Below are 17,398 nucleotides of genomic sequence, written 5' to 3'. Positions count from 1 at the left end.
AATTCCAGGCGCAGTTTGAAATGGACTGAATTTGGGGGATGAGGGAAAGGGAGAGATCAGAGATGACTCCTAGATGTCTGACTTAAGCAACTGCCTGGCTGATGGTGCCATGGTAAGTAACACAGTTAAGTACTGAATTAATTTTAGCTACTCATAGCTACTATCAGGATAGAAAAGAGAGAGGGAAAAAAAACTTGGTAATTCTAGAGCCAAAAGGGAGGGAGGGGAACTAAAGCACACACAGAAAGGGCAATTAGGTCAAGCCATGAGGAAGAGCGATATCAGACCAAATTCCCCACTGAAAGCAACTACAAAAGTGACCTAAGATACCAAACAAACAAACTGAGCTACCTGAAGGTACACAGAAAACTACCGAGAGCTACACGGACGGCCCGTTTTCCCCTTGAGGCATCTGCCAGTTACCAGTACAGGGCATCCAGGCCAGGCAGAACAGGAGCCGGGAGCTTGTGGCAGTCCCGCCGGGCTGGGAAGGCAGAAACTGGACTTCTGTGCTACACCAGAGGAGGCAGGATTGAGGATCCCAGATAAAAAGGAACTGCAAAGAAGGAGCCCAACATCTTGCTCAGTGTTTGCCTTCCAGGAATGTGCTGAATCATAAACAACATGGACTGAAATGCAGAAAAGCTCCTCAAAAAGATGTTGCGAAGAGGCCAAAAAAGCTAAGCAGAGCTTTTATCAGTCCTCATATTTAAAATTCAGGGCCTGCCAAGGAAGAAGCATCTTGGTAAACACTTCAAACTTTTAAATAAGACCTCAAAAGAGCTATGTGTTAGAAGCCTATTTGAATTTCCTGATTACCCTGAATTCAGGCTTATTTCTTATTAATCACTAATGAATCAAAGTGATCAATGTTTACCTAACTACCTCCCAGAGAATATTAATATTTTTTATGTTAAGAAAGATAACATCATTCAGACCCACTATAATGTTTCATTACAATGTTATTAAAACATTACCAGGCATATTGGGAAAAAGGATCAAATGATCAAAAGCTAGACAACGGAAATGGGCTCATGGGTGATAGGGATTAGTATCACAGTTATCAGACAGAAACATTGCAACAATGCTTATATACTCAATAAAAATAGGTAAAACATTGTGAGAATTTGAATCTGTATAAGTTTTAGAACTGAAAATACAAAAACTGAAATTAAGAACTTAATAATTGGGTATAACTGTATACTGGACAGAGAAGATAAGGGAACTTGAAGACAGTTCAGCAAAAATATCCAAATAGATACACAGAGTAGGAAGAAGAATGAAAACTGAAATGACCTAACACACATGCATTTGTAGTCCCAGAAAGAAAGAACTGAATAGAAAAAGTACTTGAAGAACCCCAGCTTACGGAGAAGGTGCGGAGAAAAAGGAACCCTCCTACACTGTTGGTGGGAGTGTAAGTTGGTTTGAGTGTGTAAATTGGTGTAGCCACTGTGGAAAACATTATTGAAGTTTCTCAAAACAGAATTACCATACAATCCAGCAATCCCACTTCTGGGCCTATATCTGGACAAAACTCTGATTCAAAAAGGTCTATGTACCCCTATGTTCACAGCTTTACTGACTATGCCAAAGCCTTTGACTGTGTGGATCACAACAAACTGTGGAAAATTCTTCAAGAGATGGGAATACCAGACCACTGTACCTGCCTCCTGAGAAATCTGTATGCAGGTCAAGAAGCAACAGTTAGAACTGGATATGGAACAACACACTGGTTCCAAATCTGGAAAGGGGTTCATCAAGGCTGTTTATTACCACCCTGTTTATTTAACTTATACGCAGAGTACATCATGAGAAATGCTGGGCTGAAGGAAGCACAAGCTGGAATCAAGATTGCCAGGAGAAATGTCAATAACCTCAGATATGCAGATGACACCACCCTTATGGCAGAAAGTGAAGAGGAACTAAAAAGCCTCTTGATGGAACTGAAAGAGGAGAGTCAAAAAGTTGGCTTAAAGCTCAACATTCAGAAAACGAAGATCATGGCATCTGGTCCCATCACTTCATAGCAAATAGATGGGGAAACACTGGAAACAGTGACAGACTTGGGCTCCAAAATCACAGCAGATGGTGAGTGCAACTTGCTCCTTAGAAGAAAAGTTATAACCAACCTAGACAGCTTATTCAAAAGCAGAGACATTACTTTGACAACAAAAGTCTGTCTAGTCAAAGCTATGGTTTTTCCAGTAGTCATGTATGGATGTGAGAGTTGGACTATAAAGAAAGCTGAGCGCTGAAGAATTGATGCTTTTGAACTGTGGTGTTGGAGAAGACTCTTGAGAGTCCCTTGGGTTGCAAGGAGGTGCAATCAGTCCATACTAAAGGAAATTAGTCCTGAATATTCATTGGAAGGACTGATGCTGAAGCTGAGACTCCAATACTTTGGCCACCTGATGTGAAGAACTGACTCATTTGAAACGACCCTGATGCTGGGAAAGATTGAAGGCTGGAGGAGACGGGGACGACAGAGGATGAGAAGGTTGGATAGCATCACCGACTCAACGGACATGAGTTTGAGCAAGCTCCAGGAGCTGGTGATGGACATGGAGGCCTGGTGTGCTGCAGTCCACGGGGTCGCAAAGAGTTGGACACGACTGAGCGATGGAACTCAAGTGGACTAAACGTTCACAGCAGCACTTTTCACAATAGCCAAGACATGGAAACAACCGAAATATCCATCAACAGATGAATGGATAAAGAAGATATGGTACATATATACAATTGAGTACAATTGGGCCATAAAAAAGAACCAAATAATGCCATTTGCAGCAACATGGATGCAACTAGAGATTTTCACACTAAGTGAAGGAAGTCAGAAAGAGAACGACAAATACCGTATTGATACCATTAGTATACGGAATCTAAGATATGCCACAAACGAACCCATCTCTGGAACAGAAACAGAATCAAGCACAGAGACTAGACTAGCAGTTGTCAAGGGGAAAGGGGTGGGAGAGGTTTGGATCGAGAGTTAGAGATCAGCAGATGCAAACTGGTATATATAGAAAGGACAAACAACAAGTTCCTACTGTATAGTACAGGGAATTATATTCAATATTCTGTGAAAAAGCATAATGGAAAATATGAAAAAGAATGTATATACATGTATCAATATAACTGAGTCACTCTGCTATAAAGCAGTAATTAACACATTTTAATTCAATTATATTTCAATTAAAAAATAAATTAGAAAAGAATTCCAGCTTAGAAAATTCACAAAATGACAAAAATAGCAAGCCATAGACTCAAAATGCTCTACAAATTCCATGCATAAAGAATACAATAAAAGCTATGCATAAGCGCACGATAGTAAAAGTGCTAAAAGCCAAAGACAAAGATAAAATCTTGAAAATAGCCCAAACACATTAAGTTCAACAGAAGCTAAACAGAAAAACACATTAACTTCAAAGGAAAAATAGTAAGACCACAAGTTGACTTAATAAAAACAGTGGGAGCCAGAAATTATAAAATAATTTAAAGGTGCTAAAGGAAGAGACCCTTTAAAGATGAAGGTAAATAAATACACTTCCAGGCAAACAAAACTAGTTATTACTAGAAGACCTGCAAGACATGAAATCTGAAAACTGACTCTGTCAAAGTCAATAGAGAGTAAGCAGCAGCACAAATTACCAACAATCAGATTTTAAAAGCACATTTCATTACAGATACTACAAACATCAAAAAGATAATAGAGATATTATAAAAAAAGAAAAATAAATCTGAAGCCACATTGAAAAATTTAGATAAAATAGATAAATGCCTTGAAAAGCAAAACTTGTCAAAACTGACAAAAAAGTAATAGAAAACATGTATAGTCCCACATGAATTGAAGAAACAGAATCAATAATCCTCAACCCTCCCCCCACGAAGACTCCAAATTCCATCACCAGTGAACTCCTCCAAACATTAATGGATGCAATAAGATCAATTTTCACAAACTCAGAGAATAAAAAACATTTCTCAGGTCATTTTTTGAAGTCAGAATAACCTTGACAGCTAAATATGTCAAAGACTTTACAAGAAATTAAAAATCACTAGTCAATCTTTTTCATGAACAAAACTGAAAACAATGTAAATGAAATATATTGTAGCGTATTAAGAAGATAATTCAAAATGAAAAAGTTAGGTTTATCCAGAAAATCAAGGATGCTTTAAAATTAGTAAAACGTGTATCCCTACCTCACCACAGTTGTTAACACATATCTGAACACACAGCTGCTACATTCTTAAGAATTTTATCCTAAGAAAATAATCAGACAAGGCACAGAGACATACTCTAAGACAGGCATTACAATATTGTTTTTAATAGCTTTTAAATGCTTTATGAATATGGAATAGCTAAACAATTTTTGTACGTCATTCAGAATCCGTTCAAAATTATAACATGGTTCTATACTTATTTGTATGGACAGTTGTTAATGATATATGACTAAATGAAAAAATCAGGAGCATTTCTATGGCAAAAACACTAATTTTAGAAGAGAGTAAACAAAATCAAACATCTGTCTTGAGAGAGCATTTCGCCTAGACATAATGAATTGCCATGTTAATTTATGTTCATAAACACGATATATTGCCTAACTTAAGATAATTTTCCTCAACAGAAAGAACATTTTCTTTTGAAAACCTAGTTATAGAAGACTGCCCATATATATATTTTATTTAGACCATAAAAAAATGCTGCTAGACTTTAATCAATTAACAAAGAATCTGCATCATACATAAGCAGATACTAGTAGGAAGACAAACACAAAATACCCTGAAAGCACTAAATCAACCCATGTGTCTGTCACATATATAATGCAACCACTTCAGTGTTCTTGCCTAGAGAATCCCAGGGACGGGCGAGCCTAGTGGGCTGCCGTCTATGGGGTTGCACAGAGTCAGACACAATTGAATCGACTTAGTAGCAGCAGCAGCAGTCTTTGAATTCAAAGTGGTAAGTTTATAGGAAAAAAATTCTATTGTATAATATATATACAAGAGGACTCAAAGCTCCAACAAGTTTAAAGAAAATTCCCTTGAATTTAAGCAGTAAGAAAAGTGTGTTACTTGCTGCTGAGTCGTGTCCTACTCTTTTTTATCCCACAGACTTTAGCCTACCAGGCTCCTCTGTCCATGGAATTCTCCAAGCAAAAACACTGGAGTGGGTTGCCATTTCCTTCTCCCAGATGATCTTTCCAACCCAGGGATTGAACCTGGGTCTCCTGCATTGCAGGTGGATTCTTTACCATCTGAGTCACCAGGGAAAAACCCACCTGCATTAAAATCACTCCAACCCATAGGTTACACAGCATTTTGCAAAAATACCTGGAGCAAGTTGTTGGGAGGGGATCCAGGTATTCTGCTGAACAGAGGGCCTGAGGGGTGAGCACTGTCTGCTCAGGTACACAGGGGAAAGGCTTAGGGTGTTTATCACTATTGCCATGAAACCCAAATTCCTACCCTCGCTCTGTATTTTCCTAGCTATGTGATTCCAAAGAAGACCCTTACCCTCTCTGAACCTAGGCTGAGAGAAAGTAAAAACAGCTCTGCTGACAATCACTCTATGACAGAGACAGACAAGGCCCGCAGGAGACCAACAGGTAATAAACTCTCCCAGGGCCACACTGGGGCTCACAGTGACTGACAGCTCCTCCAGCCCGCTTCCTTTTTCCTGCCTCCTAAACCAAGACCGCTGGAAGATCCAATTACTAACCCACTTCCACTCTGTGTCTGCAGCATTCTACCGAGCTAGTCTCCTGTTCCCCGGCTCCCTCATCAGCATCATGAGGCAAACCCCAGCGAGAACCTCTGCGATACCCTCTTCTGTGACTTCGTGGCTACAAGTCAGTAAATTTGACTTGTTCCACTACAGATGTATTCCTGGTGCTCTTCACCAGGCGGGTAACAGCCGCTTCTTTTTCTACTTACCAACCTATTTCTCCAGGGTCACTGAAAGGATGAAACTAAATGTTATCCTGTCAAATGCCAAGCATCTGCCTGGGAAACAGCTAGGACACAACAAATATTAGCATCTCTCCCCTCGGAGCTCAAAATAAAGCTCCTCGTGTAATTTTATTTTTTAAATTATCTAGTTCATCCCTGCAAAAATCTACATCTCTCCAAAACTAAGCCAGGAAATAAGCCCCTCAAGTAAACAGAACTCTGAACAACCAAAATAGACATGACCAAATGAAATAAAAGACTAGGCACTTTCCCATAAGAATGCCTGAAAATCCCACTTGGACGTCATTTACTCATTTTTAACACACTTTGTCCTAATAAACTTTGGAAATCTGATTTCTACACCCACAGCAAATTAGAATCAGCAACTATGAAGTTAGAGAGGGACAGTTAGGCATACTGACCACAGAAAAATACTCAACAAGGCAGGAGATGGGAACACTATATCAAACAGAACTCAAAATACTTAGAAATCTGAAGTCATCTTACAGCTTCTAAAGTTTGACTGAACATCCCAACCATAAAATACTTCAGCATACAATGCCAATATATATAATATATTCATTTATAAACCATACATTTTATGCAAATTATAAAATACACTAAAACAAAATTAAAATTTATTGTTTTAATTTTAATTAACTATGTTAAACATTGTTTTGATCACACAACCACTAAAAATACTATTACTCTTAACACTAAGAGCACTGTTACTGAATATGACTATTTTTGATCAGCATCTAAGATATTCATCTTTAGTAAAATAAAAATGTGTTGTTCAGTTTTGAGTTCTACAACTCTTTGAGGTACTTTAACAGTGAACCTCTGCTCCCCATTTCCATTCAAAGTATCAAAGATTCTCTTAAAAAGTACCTAGGGCTTCCCTGGTGGTTCAGTGGTAAAGAATCTGCTTGCCAACGCAGCAGACGCTGGTTTCATCCCTGGTCCAGGAAGAACCCACATGTCACAGGGCAGCTAAGCCCATGCACCACAACTATTCAGCCTGTGTTCTAGAGCCTGGAAACTGCAATTCCTGAAGCCCGGGAACCCTAGAGCCCACGCTCTGCAACAAGAGAAGCCAACAAGCAGCCTGTGCAGCACAACTAGAGAGCAGCCCCTGCTCGCCGCAACTAGAGAAAAGCCTGAGCAGCAAGGAGGACCCAGCACAGCCAAAAATGAATAAATAATATTTAAAGTACCGATATAAAAGAGTGTCATAAAAAACTGCAAGAACCTTGAGAAACTCGATAGTCCTGCTATCTCTACATTACAAAATTCTCATACTGTCCCTCAGGAAAATGTTCATTAGAATGTGGACCTAGAGAAGCCTGGAGGTTTTTTCAGACCCAATCCATGTATTAATTTAAAAAAAAGTTCAATTTCTCCTTCTTTTTTGGAGCACAAAATAAGCTAGAAGTTCTAATATTTTCATTCTCAAATTGACTTGCCTCATCTCACTTTGTCAATTACTAGTAGTCAACGGGCACAAAGCTTCAAAAGCTGTATTAGATGCTGAGCTAAGACAGCTGTAGTTTTCAGAATAATGACAGTACGTTACAAAGAAACAGTCAATGAACTTCACTGAACTGAATCAATATTATTCAAATGATGGCTAAGTCACCAAAAGTAAGTTAAATTATGTGTCTCATATTACATGTAAGCAAACAGGACAGTAATCCAGTATTTTGGGAAATTCCCCAAAATAACCAACATGTATTCAAAAAATTTACTGATTCAGAATAATTTATTACCCAGGGTCTCCAGTTACCATGAATTCTAGTCACTTTCAATTTTCCCCCTCCAGAAAGAGAGGAATTCTTAAAGAGCACGTTGAAGTTCAGTCTCCTAAAATGTATTTACTATTTCATGTTATGAAAACTAGTAGAGCCATCAGTACTTTATCCACTAATTTAAAATAACTTCAAAACTTACACTAATAATGCATTTTTCATATTCAAAGTAGTATCAGATATCACTGACTTCATGCTTAACACCATTACTATAGTCGTAGTAGTACGGGACAATATTTATGTTTCCCATAAATAACAGAAAGAGTAATGCCTTAAGTCAAGAAAATCATTCAACAGTTTTTAAATGTTTTAGAAATTATGGTAGATATAATAAACACAAGACATATATTCATGTAAATTTGACATCATGTTGGGTGAACTCCGGGAGTTGGTGATGGACAAGGAGGCCTGGCGTGCTGCGATTCATGGGGTCACAAAGAGTCGGACACGACTGAGCGACTGAACTGAACTGAAGAATGTGAAATAGAAAATGGTTCACAGGAAGGAAAGATCAGTGTGGACTAGAATGGACTAAAAACCAGTTTCACAAGAGAGGGACATGAGCTGGAATAGGATTCAGAGCTGGAAAGGAAAAGTCATTCAAAATGGAGGGAAATAATGTGTTATTTGTTTTCTCAATAAAACTGTCTAACTCAAGATACCAAATTTAAGACACAAAGTAAAACAATTTAGAGAAATATACCATAAGAGACATGTTATTTAATATGTTGTTCATCAAGTCACCTACATATGCATGTGTGTGTGTATATATTAGTATACAGATATTAATATATAAATGGTACTTATCCACCCTTAACCTTCATAAAACCTCCAACTCATATTAGGAACAAGAGCTCCAGCAAGAGAAAGAAAAATTTAAAAGAGCTGTAAGTAAAGAGAAAAATTTAAGGCATTGGATCTTAATATAACTCTTTCTCCGAAGTTAAAACTCTTCTATTCTCTAAACCTTTTTCGAGCATGACATTTTCCCCCTGGTATACTCTGTATCTGTTATTAAACTTAGAAAAGTGATAAAACTTCACTTTGAAAAGAAATTCATTTGAATAATTTCCTGTCCACTAGAGGGCTCCAATATTTCTTTCACAAGTGGAAAAGATATGACATTACAATAAAAATATTCATTAAGCACTGAAAAAAATCAAATTATCATTAACTCACTTAATCCCAGACTAAACATAGTTACATATGCTACAATTTCACATTCAAAGCTTAAAAAGGTACAGGATTCTTTATTACCTAAAATGCTTCAAATAACCAAAACTGCTTTGCCATTATTCTCACACTGTCAATGTCTCTCTTACAAAGGGTTTTCAATTTTATAGATATCATAAAGTATAATTTCAGTCCAAAGCTCCAAACAGTAGTTCCAATTTTTATATAATAAATTTTATATATTAATTTACATCTTGAAAACTTTCCAAATCCAGAAAACAAAATTACCAGCTTATCTAACCAGCCTTAGGCTTTATTACTGATACAAAGACTAAACATTTTCTTTCAGAAAGCCTAAATCATTAACATAATTCATGCTACAAGTATAAACAATGAATACAGCCCCATCATGAGCTCTGATTTGGGCCTAGGGGGGAAATCAATCACTTAAATACAATGTATTATAATGACACTGGGTTCAGGACAGGATATTTACAGATTTTTCTCACAAATTAGTTATTACACTGAAATGTCAGTAAATCTCAATTCAAACTCAATCACCTTTAGCAAAGAAAAAGCCAATGTTTTAAGTAAATACTGTTATTCCATTTATAGGACATCTTTACAGAATGTTAATTGAAAAAGTATCAACTGCAAATTATTTTTTGTAAAGAATATAGCAAATCCATTCACTAGGGGTACCATTCGTACCCTGCCCTAAAAGACTGACTTGCTATATTTGGATTCTAAGAAAAAGAGACTCCTTATGGTACACAAAAAAATATACTGAATGTTTAAAAATAAATTTTCAATGTCAGTAACAAAAAAAGTCATGCTAAAAAAAAAATCGATTTAAAAAGTGAGTCACAATAATTTCTGTAAGGAGACTTTACCAAAAACAACAACTGCTTTAGCAATTATTAGAACTCAAGAGCGAACTATCTCTATTGAAACCATGACAGGGTTTATTATAATTTCACTGCCCCACCTCTTCTCCGAAATAGGATTTTCCTATACAGGTGACAAGCATCATTAACAGATGAAAAAGCGTAACATTTGTTTCTAAATAGCACACACTATCACCAATGAGAAACTTAAAATGCTTACTGCATCTAGCAAATGTATGTATTCATACTTGCAAGAATATGCATCCCAATCAATTTAGAATTATGCTGCAAGGGAAGTATCAGATTGTGGAGAGGTGAGGCTGAGAAGGCCGATGCTTTTCAAGAGTAGTGACATTTTCCTCACTTTAAGTCAGAATGTAAGTGCAGACTGTCAATTATTGATAATGAAAACTTTAACAAACATGAAGTATTGAGTCCACGACTTCTAACCGGTATTTATCATGTTATATTTCAAAAAGCTGTAATTCTAGGTACATATCAAAGGAAGACACTTCTTAAACAAAAATGCAATGTGAGTAATAGCAAATGACGGTTTAAAGGTTTTAATGCTGGAAAAAAACCCTCAAGGCCTCCAGCGAGTTGTATGGCTAAAAAATGAAACATAAAAATTATTCAGAATCATCTAATCTGAGCTGTACCCTAGACACATTCTGAAACAGCATCACCAAGGAATTATATGTTTATTACATAATACTGCTTTGCCCTTGCCTATCACCTTTAATCAAGGGATCTCAAAGCACCACAGAATCATCACGGCCTTAAAATACAGTCTAAAACAGAAACAGTTGTATTTGATAACTAGAGCTATTAATACAACCTTGCCATCCCTTCCCGGCACCCCGATCCAAACACTAGCTTCCAAACCTCCTCTCTGACTTGGAAACGGTATTCTCCAAATCACCTCAATTTGTGAGTGAAGCTACGCACATTCAGCTCCTTCTCATCACTGGGCCTAAATAAAGAAAGCTGTTGCACTGTTTTAATCTCACAGATCTATTGCACAACAACTTCTGTGACAGATATATAGTATATAAGGTGATCATACTGCACACTGTGCATGATGATATAAAATGGAGGTTTTAGCCAGACAGCAAGTCTTTGCTGGAGGGTACGAGCCCACAGAGTATCCATCGGGGAAAGTGGGTTTTCCTGCTCCGTCCAGAGACCTATCTAGGCAACTTCACCAACAGGGTGAAGGAAATCCAGTCTGGTTAGGCTTAAGCCGGCAGGAGACTATGCTCCAGTGTGCACCCCAGGAGGGAAAGGAAAACTAAAAGGACAATGCTCGAGTTTTAAGACTCAGGAAGGAGAGTGTTGGGTTGCTCTGTGGCCACCCAAGAGACAGAACACTGTGGTTCCTTTGCATTTAAACAGCACACTGAAAGGGAAATCAAACACAAGCAAAATGTCTTTAAACCAAGGTCAAAATATGCCATTTAGAGCCATTTAATTTAATTTTACAGCCCGTAAATGGGGTTCACTCTAACTGAAGCGTCTGACATTTTAAAATTTAATCCTCAGCAAAGTTCAATTTTGTTTTTTCACCGAAATATACAAACACTCAAATGTTAACTTCGAATATATGAGCATAACTATGTTAACTTCAATTCTTTCATAAAGGAGATTATTCCCCTTCCTGTTAATTGCATTACGTTTGTCCCCAAGACAGACAGCAAAGAGTAATTTCACCTCACACAAACCCACCTTCCCAGCGCTGTAAGCCTACACAGTTCCTGTTAGTCAACAGTCTCATAAGCTTAACCTACTTTATGAACAAAAAGAAAAGCGTCAATAAACAAGAGTACTTTGGTTTCCAGTTCTTAACATTCCAGGATCAAGGTTCAATCAATAATGTGTTTTATTAGCCTTTAAAAGTCCAGTGATGTCATACTACTAAATATTTGGTACTAAAAGTCCTGGAATATTCATTAAAAGTACCAAAATACAGTCAGCCTGGATTTGTGAACATTCCAAAACGTCTATTTCTGTGCCGTGCTTGTTCTCCCAAACGTTTCGAAAAGCTCACAGCAAATCCTGGCCGAGATAAGACGTCCCCACTTCTTGGAAATATCCGGCTTGCACCTACTGCATTCATGACCAGTGTCACAGGGCAAGATTCCCGATTTCATGCCCACCTCTGTATCTAGCAGGGACACCCGGCCTCAGCTCTGCCGTTTTCAGAAGCTTTCAGACACAAGTGTTCAGAGGCTTCTAGCAAAGCGGAAGAGATTTTTCTCCACTTCAAGGCACCTTGCTACATGTTCCCAACTTCTCCATTGTCTTTAACCATTTAGAAAACGCAACCAAGTGAGAAGATCCGTATTCAACGCAGCGCTTTCAACGAGAGCGACACCAGACCCTCCAACTTCTTCCACAATCTCCCGGGACCGTGGCTTCCCCACCCCCACCCCGCAAACCTTCACCCTACGCCTGCATCCTTTCTGATTAAACGAGATTGGAAACCACAATTAAATCAAAGGCTGTCGTTAACTCTTAATCCTTCACTTACCATATCCGCCGGGACATTACTGGACATCTTGCCGTTTGACATATACCCAGATGTTTACGCAAAGAAAAAAAAATTTTTTAAGACAACAAATTAAAAAGAGTCTTCTGTTAGTCTTCAAGCTAACAGAAATCAATCTTCAAGATCTTGATTGGTTCGAGATGTGCTCTCCAAAAATAATTTTTTAAAATAAAATAAGTTCTTTCCGAGCCGAAGTGCCGGCCTGGCCGGGCGCAGAGGAACAATCGCCGGCAGAGCTGTAGCCGGAGCGGAGCAACTCCCGGGTCGCCGAAGTCAGCAGCAGCGGCAGCAGCAGCCCCAGGACCGGCCGCGCCAGGTGGACCGAGCCGAGTGACACACGGACATGGAGCGGGGTGGGAGGGGGTTAAATCGCCTTCCTCCTTTCCCAGCCCCGCCGTGATTCACACTCGCTCCCGAGTCGAGTCCTCATGAAGCGGGAGGATGACCAGGCGCCGCGGCACACAGAGAACTTATGTGGCTACACATGGACTCGTCCCCGGCGGCCGGAGCGGGCAAACGGCTCTCAACTCGCGCGGCCGGGGCCGCGGAAACCCGCGCTCAAGGGCATTTAACTCGTTGGCAGCCGAAGTGCTAGCCCGGGCCGGAGAGCCCGGGCGGGGAGCGGTGGCGGGGGTGAGCGCGGGGCGCTCGGCCGGCCAGGAGCGAGACCCCCACGGCCCGTTGGGGCTCAGGCCGCGGGCGCCTCCGGGCAGCCGCGGGGCTCGGGGCGCATCGTCTCCGGCTTCCCAGCGCTCCTCTCCCGCCTCCTCCGCCTGTGCCTCCCCTCCACCGTCTCCGCCTTCCGCTCCCCTCCCCGGCCTCGCGAGCTCCCCGCGACGCCGACTTCGGCCGGACCCCGGAAGAGGCCGGGTCCTTCCTCTCCTCAGCCCGGGAACCGTTTCCTCTCAGAGCTCCGTCTCTCTGCCTCCTCCTCCTCCACTTTTCAGTCCCCGACGCCGCAGCCGCCTCCTGTCATCACCCCTTAAGCCAACATGGCGGCAGCGGCGGCAGCTGCCGGAGCGCGAGCCGGGGACCCGCGGAGAGCACGGTCCCCCCCCGCCCCGCCTTCCTCGCAACCACCGCCTCCGCCTTCCTGCCCCCCCCCGCCCCCAGTTTTCCGCGAACACCGAGTGCGTCACTACGGAGACCACCCTGGAGCATCACGGGAAATGTAGTCTATGTGGTGGGGGTGGGGGTGGGGAACGGGACACCAAACGCGTTCTAGTCGGACTCCGAGGCCACGCCCCTCTTAGCAACAGTTGCTAGGAGAGGAAAACTCGCTTTAGCCGGACGACTGCCCAGGAGTTTAGGGAGATACCTGCTGCCAGGAGGGCTGTGATACTGAGAATTATTGGGGGTGGGGGATGGAAAATGATTCTGCACAGAGAAATTCCCTCATGCACAAAATACTCTCAGACTTAAAACATGGTTTACCTCCAAGCAGAATCACTCATTTTAATGACAGCGCGCTCTCCACATCCTGCAATCTCAAAGCATTTCGTATAGTGATTTCATCTAGGTCTCTCCTCAACAATACATTTGGAGGATCAGAAGCAATCATTGATTTCCAATACGGTCATAGAAGTTCAGCAAGAGTAAGGATATCATTAAGCAGGGAGAATGTTTGAACATGTGTTTCTTGACGACCCAGGGCCATAAAACTACAATCCAGTTAATTGAAATTACCCAAAACTACATTCAAGACAATAGTGTATGAACCAAAAACTGTGTTAGACACAATAGTGTATGATGCAAAATCTCTGTCAGGAAACAGCTACGTACTCCAAACCACATGGGGTGACACAAGTTTACCAGGCTAGCCCTGAAATCCCACTTAACTCAAAATGTGATTGAAAACTTATACACCAGCAGTGATTAGCAAACAACAGAAAATAATACCATCGGTGAGAGACTTAGATGAAGAATATGTCTTCCCCAGATTTAGGAACAAAATGCAGAGACCGCAAATGTCTATCTGACTCATATCTCTCTTAGTGCTTCGAGTGTTTTAGGAAAGGCCATCTCAATATACCTATATAAAAATGCCAACAGACTTAAGAGTCTGAAAGCCACCTCTCCAACCTCCAGTTCTGTGACCTCATCTGTGAAACAGTCTTGCCTACCTTCCAGGGGTCAAGTAGGGGCAGTTGTGAGGATGAGTCCATGCATGGGAAATAAATCACTTTGTAAATAATATGCATCGTTTGATGTGAAATGTTACTACTTATTCATTCAGCAAACCCTCCAGGTCCTTGGCGAGGTACCGGAAGTTTAAAAGATGACTAATTCAGGCAGTGTCCTCCATTGGCTAGGAGCCTGTGTCATTCCCCCAGCAATCTCTCCAGTCAGGTGTGTCTATCATGATGGAAACTCTCAGGAAGTTTAGAGTACCTACCTCTCGAATAGATTGGCTGGAGAAATTCCAAACACTCCTGGGGGTGTACATCATCCTGGGGTGAGTTAGGGTGGTAACCAGGGAGGAGGAGGGTAGGTCAAATTCTCAGAAAGACCAAAGGACAGGAGACAAAAGAGACCCAAACCTTGCCTGGAGTAGGTTTCAGGACTTGATCTAGATATGTCTAAGTCTGTAGCTGCGTGAATCTCCCTGGCCTCATTCCCCATGTGTAGCAACCTCAGCACCCTCTCCACCAGCCCTCCAGGAAATAAGGACTGCCGAAGATGCTTCAAGGAGCTCACCAAGTTCGTCCTCCACCCCACTCCAAATCCCAACTTTTGTCCACCTGCTGCCCTGCCCAAGGCTCTGCTGAGTCTGAAAGTCATTGAAAGACAAGAAAGACAAGAGAGCAGGATGTATAGAAGCCTCAACCCACTTCCTCAGCTCTTTCCCAATAATCATACAATGACAAGAGGGGTAATGACCTCCACCGCCAGCCCAAAACCTTGGCATCTCTGACACATGGTGCTCTGTTTGCTGCCACAGCAAAACGCAACATCTTTCAAAAGTAAAGTCCCCGCACCTGGCTGTGTTTCTAATCATTCTTCTAAGAGGCTGCGACATTATTCTCCATACAATTCATTATAGCTCTTTCCTAATAGTGTTAAGGCATAAGGAAGCATGACCGGACACCACTGCAGATTTTTGTACTCTCCTGTCTTTACTCTGTGCTTCCCGATTCAGGTGGGTAAGATGAGAGGCTGGAGAAAGAGTCCCTGGGTCCACAGTGAAAAAGGGTAGCATCTTTTTGATACCTTCAATCCACTGTCAGCAACAATCTAAAGGAAGTGAATGACACAGCATTTTTGTATTGAGAAAAGCAACTCCATGGGAAATCAGAAGCCTTGCCTCTGCCCAATAATTTGCTGTGTGACCTTTGCTAAGATGCTTTGCTTCTCTGAGCCTCAATTTCTTCATCTGCAGAGATTGGACTAAAAGTCTTTAAGCTGCTTCTAAGAGTCTGTGAAGTCAAGTTCCAGAAGAATAACACATGACACCCATGATCTGTTAAAAATATCTCTCCCAAGTGACTGCTCACATGTATAAGGGTTTTTTTTTTTTTTGGAGGTGGGGTGCGGTGGGGTGGAGCCAGGTGTGATGGAAATATTCTAAGATTAGATTATGGCAATGGCTGCATAACTCTAGAGTAAATACACTATAAACCATTGGATTTCATACTTTATGTGGATGAATTTATTTTTTATTTTTAAAATTATAGTTAAATATACATAATATAAAATTTACCATCTTAACCTTTTTGGGGCACACAATTCAGTATTAACATTCACTTTGTTGTACTACCGTCATTACCATCCATCCACAGAACTCTTTCATCTTATGAGACTGAAACTCCAAATCAGTTAACAACCTCCCATTCCCCTTCCCTCCAGCCACTGGCAACCACCAGCCCCTTTGCCACCTCCATCCAATGTTAGCCAAGGCTGACCTGGTCTTCCTTGGTTCCAGTGTAAGAGTCAGTTTGAGATTTTACTTTGTAGAAGTATACTACGTTTCTTTCTCACCAGAAAACGTATATGAAGCCCCCTAATGCCAATGTGAAAACTATCATAGAAGTGTCCTCAATAAATGTTAATTTCCTACCGTAATAAAAGATCAAGGACTTTTTCTCTGAAACAGGAGATAATTTGATAGTTACTGGTCTAGTAAAGGACTTTCCCTTTAAGTCATATATATATATATATAATTGGCTATGCCAGGTCTTAGTGGCAGCACAGAGGATCTGGTTCCCTGACCAGGGATCAAACCCAGGTCCTCTGCACTGGGAGCACGGAGTCTTAGCCACTGGACCAAGAGGGAAGTCCCCCGACCTTTAGTCTTTACTCTTTCCAGAACAGAATGAATGTACTATGTGTGTTTGTTGATTTAAGAATTGTGCTGTGAATGCCTTTTTGGGGATGTGAAAAAAATAATTACATTGTCTAAGGCAAGGGAACAGGCAGACACGTGCCGGGCCTGTTTTCGCTCCTGAGGAGCTCCCTTACACATGAGTCGCAATTATGTCTAGCCCTTTAACCTTACACTCCCCTAACCAGACATTCTCAACCCTGTTCCTATAAAAATTACTAGGAGCCATTTAAAAAGATGGATGCCCCACCCCTACCCCAGCACAAGTAAGTCAGACTCTCCTGAACCAGACACGACACCACTATCTTTCAAAGCTTACCCAAGTAATTCACTTGTGCAGCCACAATTGAGAAACACTGTGTAAGTCAAATTCCTTCAAGTTCAGCCTCTTTCCTATGTGGTCCAGCAATACCATTCCTGGGCACATTCCCTGAGAAAACCATAATTCCAAAAGATACATGGACCCCAATTTTCATAGCAACACTATTCACAATAGCAGTGACATCAAAGCAACCTAGGTGTCCGTCAACAGAGGAATGGATAAAGAAGATGTGGCGCATGTATACAGTGGGACAATTAAAAGGAATGAAATTGTGCCATTTGCAGAGACATGGATGGACCTAGAGACTGTCACATGGGTGAAGTAAATCAGAAAGAGAAAAACAAATATTGTATATATATTTTTTTTCAGGTTTAAAGGGATGTTTCCTTT

The 17,398-nt window shown here is 40.9% G+C and overlaps 1 protein-coding gene across 1 annotated transcript in view; it reads right to left on the bottom strand.

Moving 5' to 3' along the window:
- The window catches only part of UBL3 (ubiquitin like 3), a 47,938-nt gene extending 35,392 nt beyond the window's left edge, over positions 1–12,546 (bottom strand). The window contains exon 1 of the mRNA XM_019971460.2: positions 12,348–12,546. Within this exon, the coding sequence (XP_019827019.1) occupies positions 12,348–12,389 (42 nt within the window). The 5' untranslated portion in view covers positions 12,390–12,546. The remainder of the gene's footprint in view (positions 1–12,347) is intronic.
- Between the last annotated feature and the right edge of the window lie 4,852 nt (positions 12,547–17,398).

Source organism: Bos indicus, chromosome 12 (genome assembly GCF_029378745.1).
Source record: "Bos indicus isolate NIAB-ARS_2022 breed Sahiwal x Tharparkar chromosome 12, NIAB-ARS_B.indTharparkar_mat_pri_1.0, whole genome shotgun sequence".
Classification (NCBI taxonomy): domain Eukaryota; kingdom Metazoa; phylum Chordata; class Mammalia; order Artiodactyla; family Bovidae; genus Bos; species Bos indicus.
The sequence above is the reverse complement of the archived record's forward strand: the minus strand, read 5'-3'. Positions and strand labels throughout refer to the sequence as shown.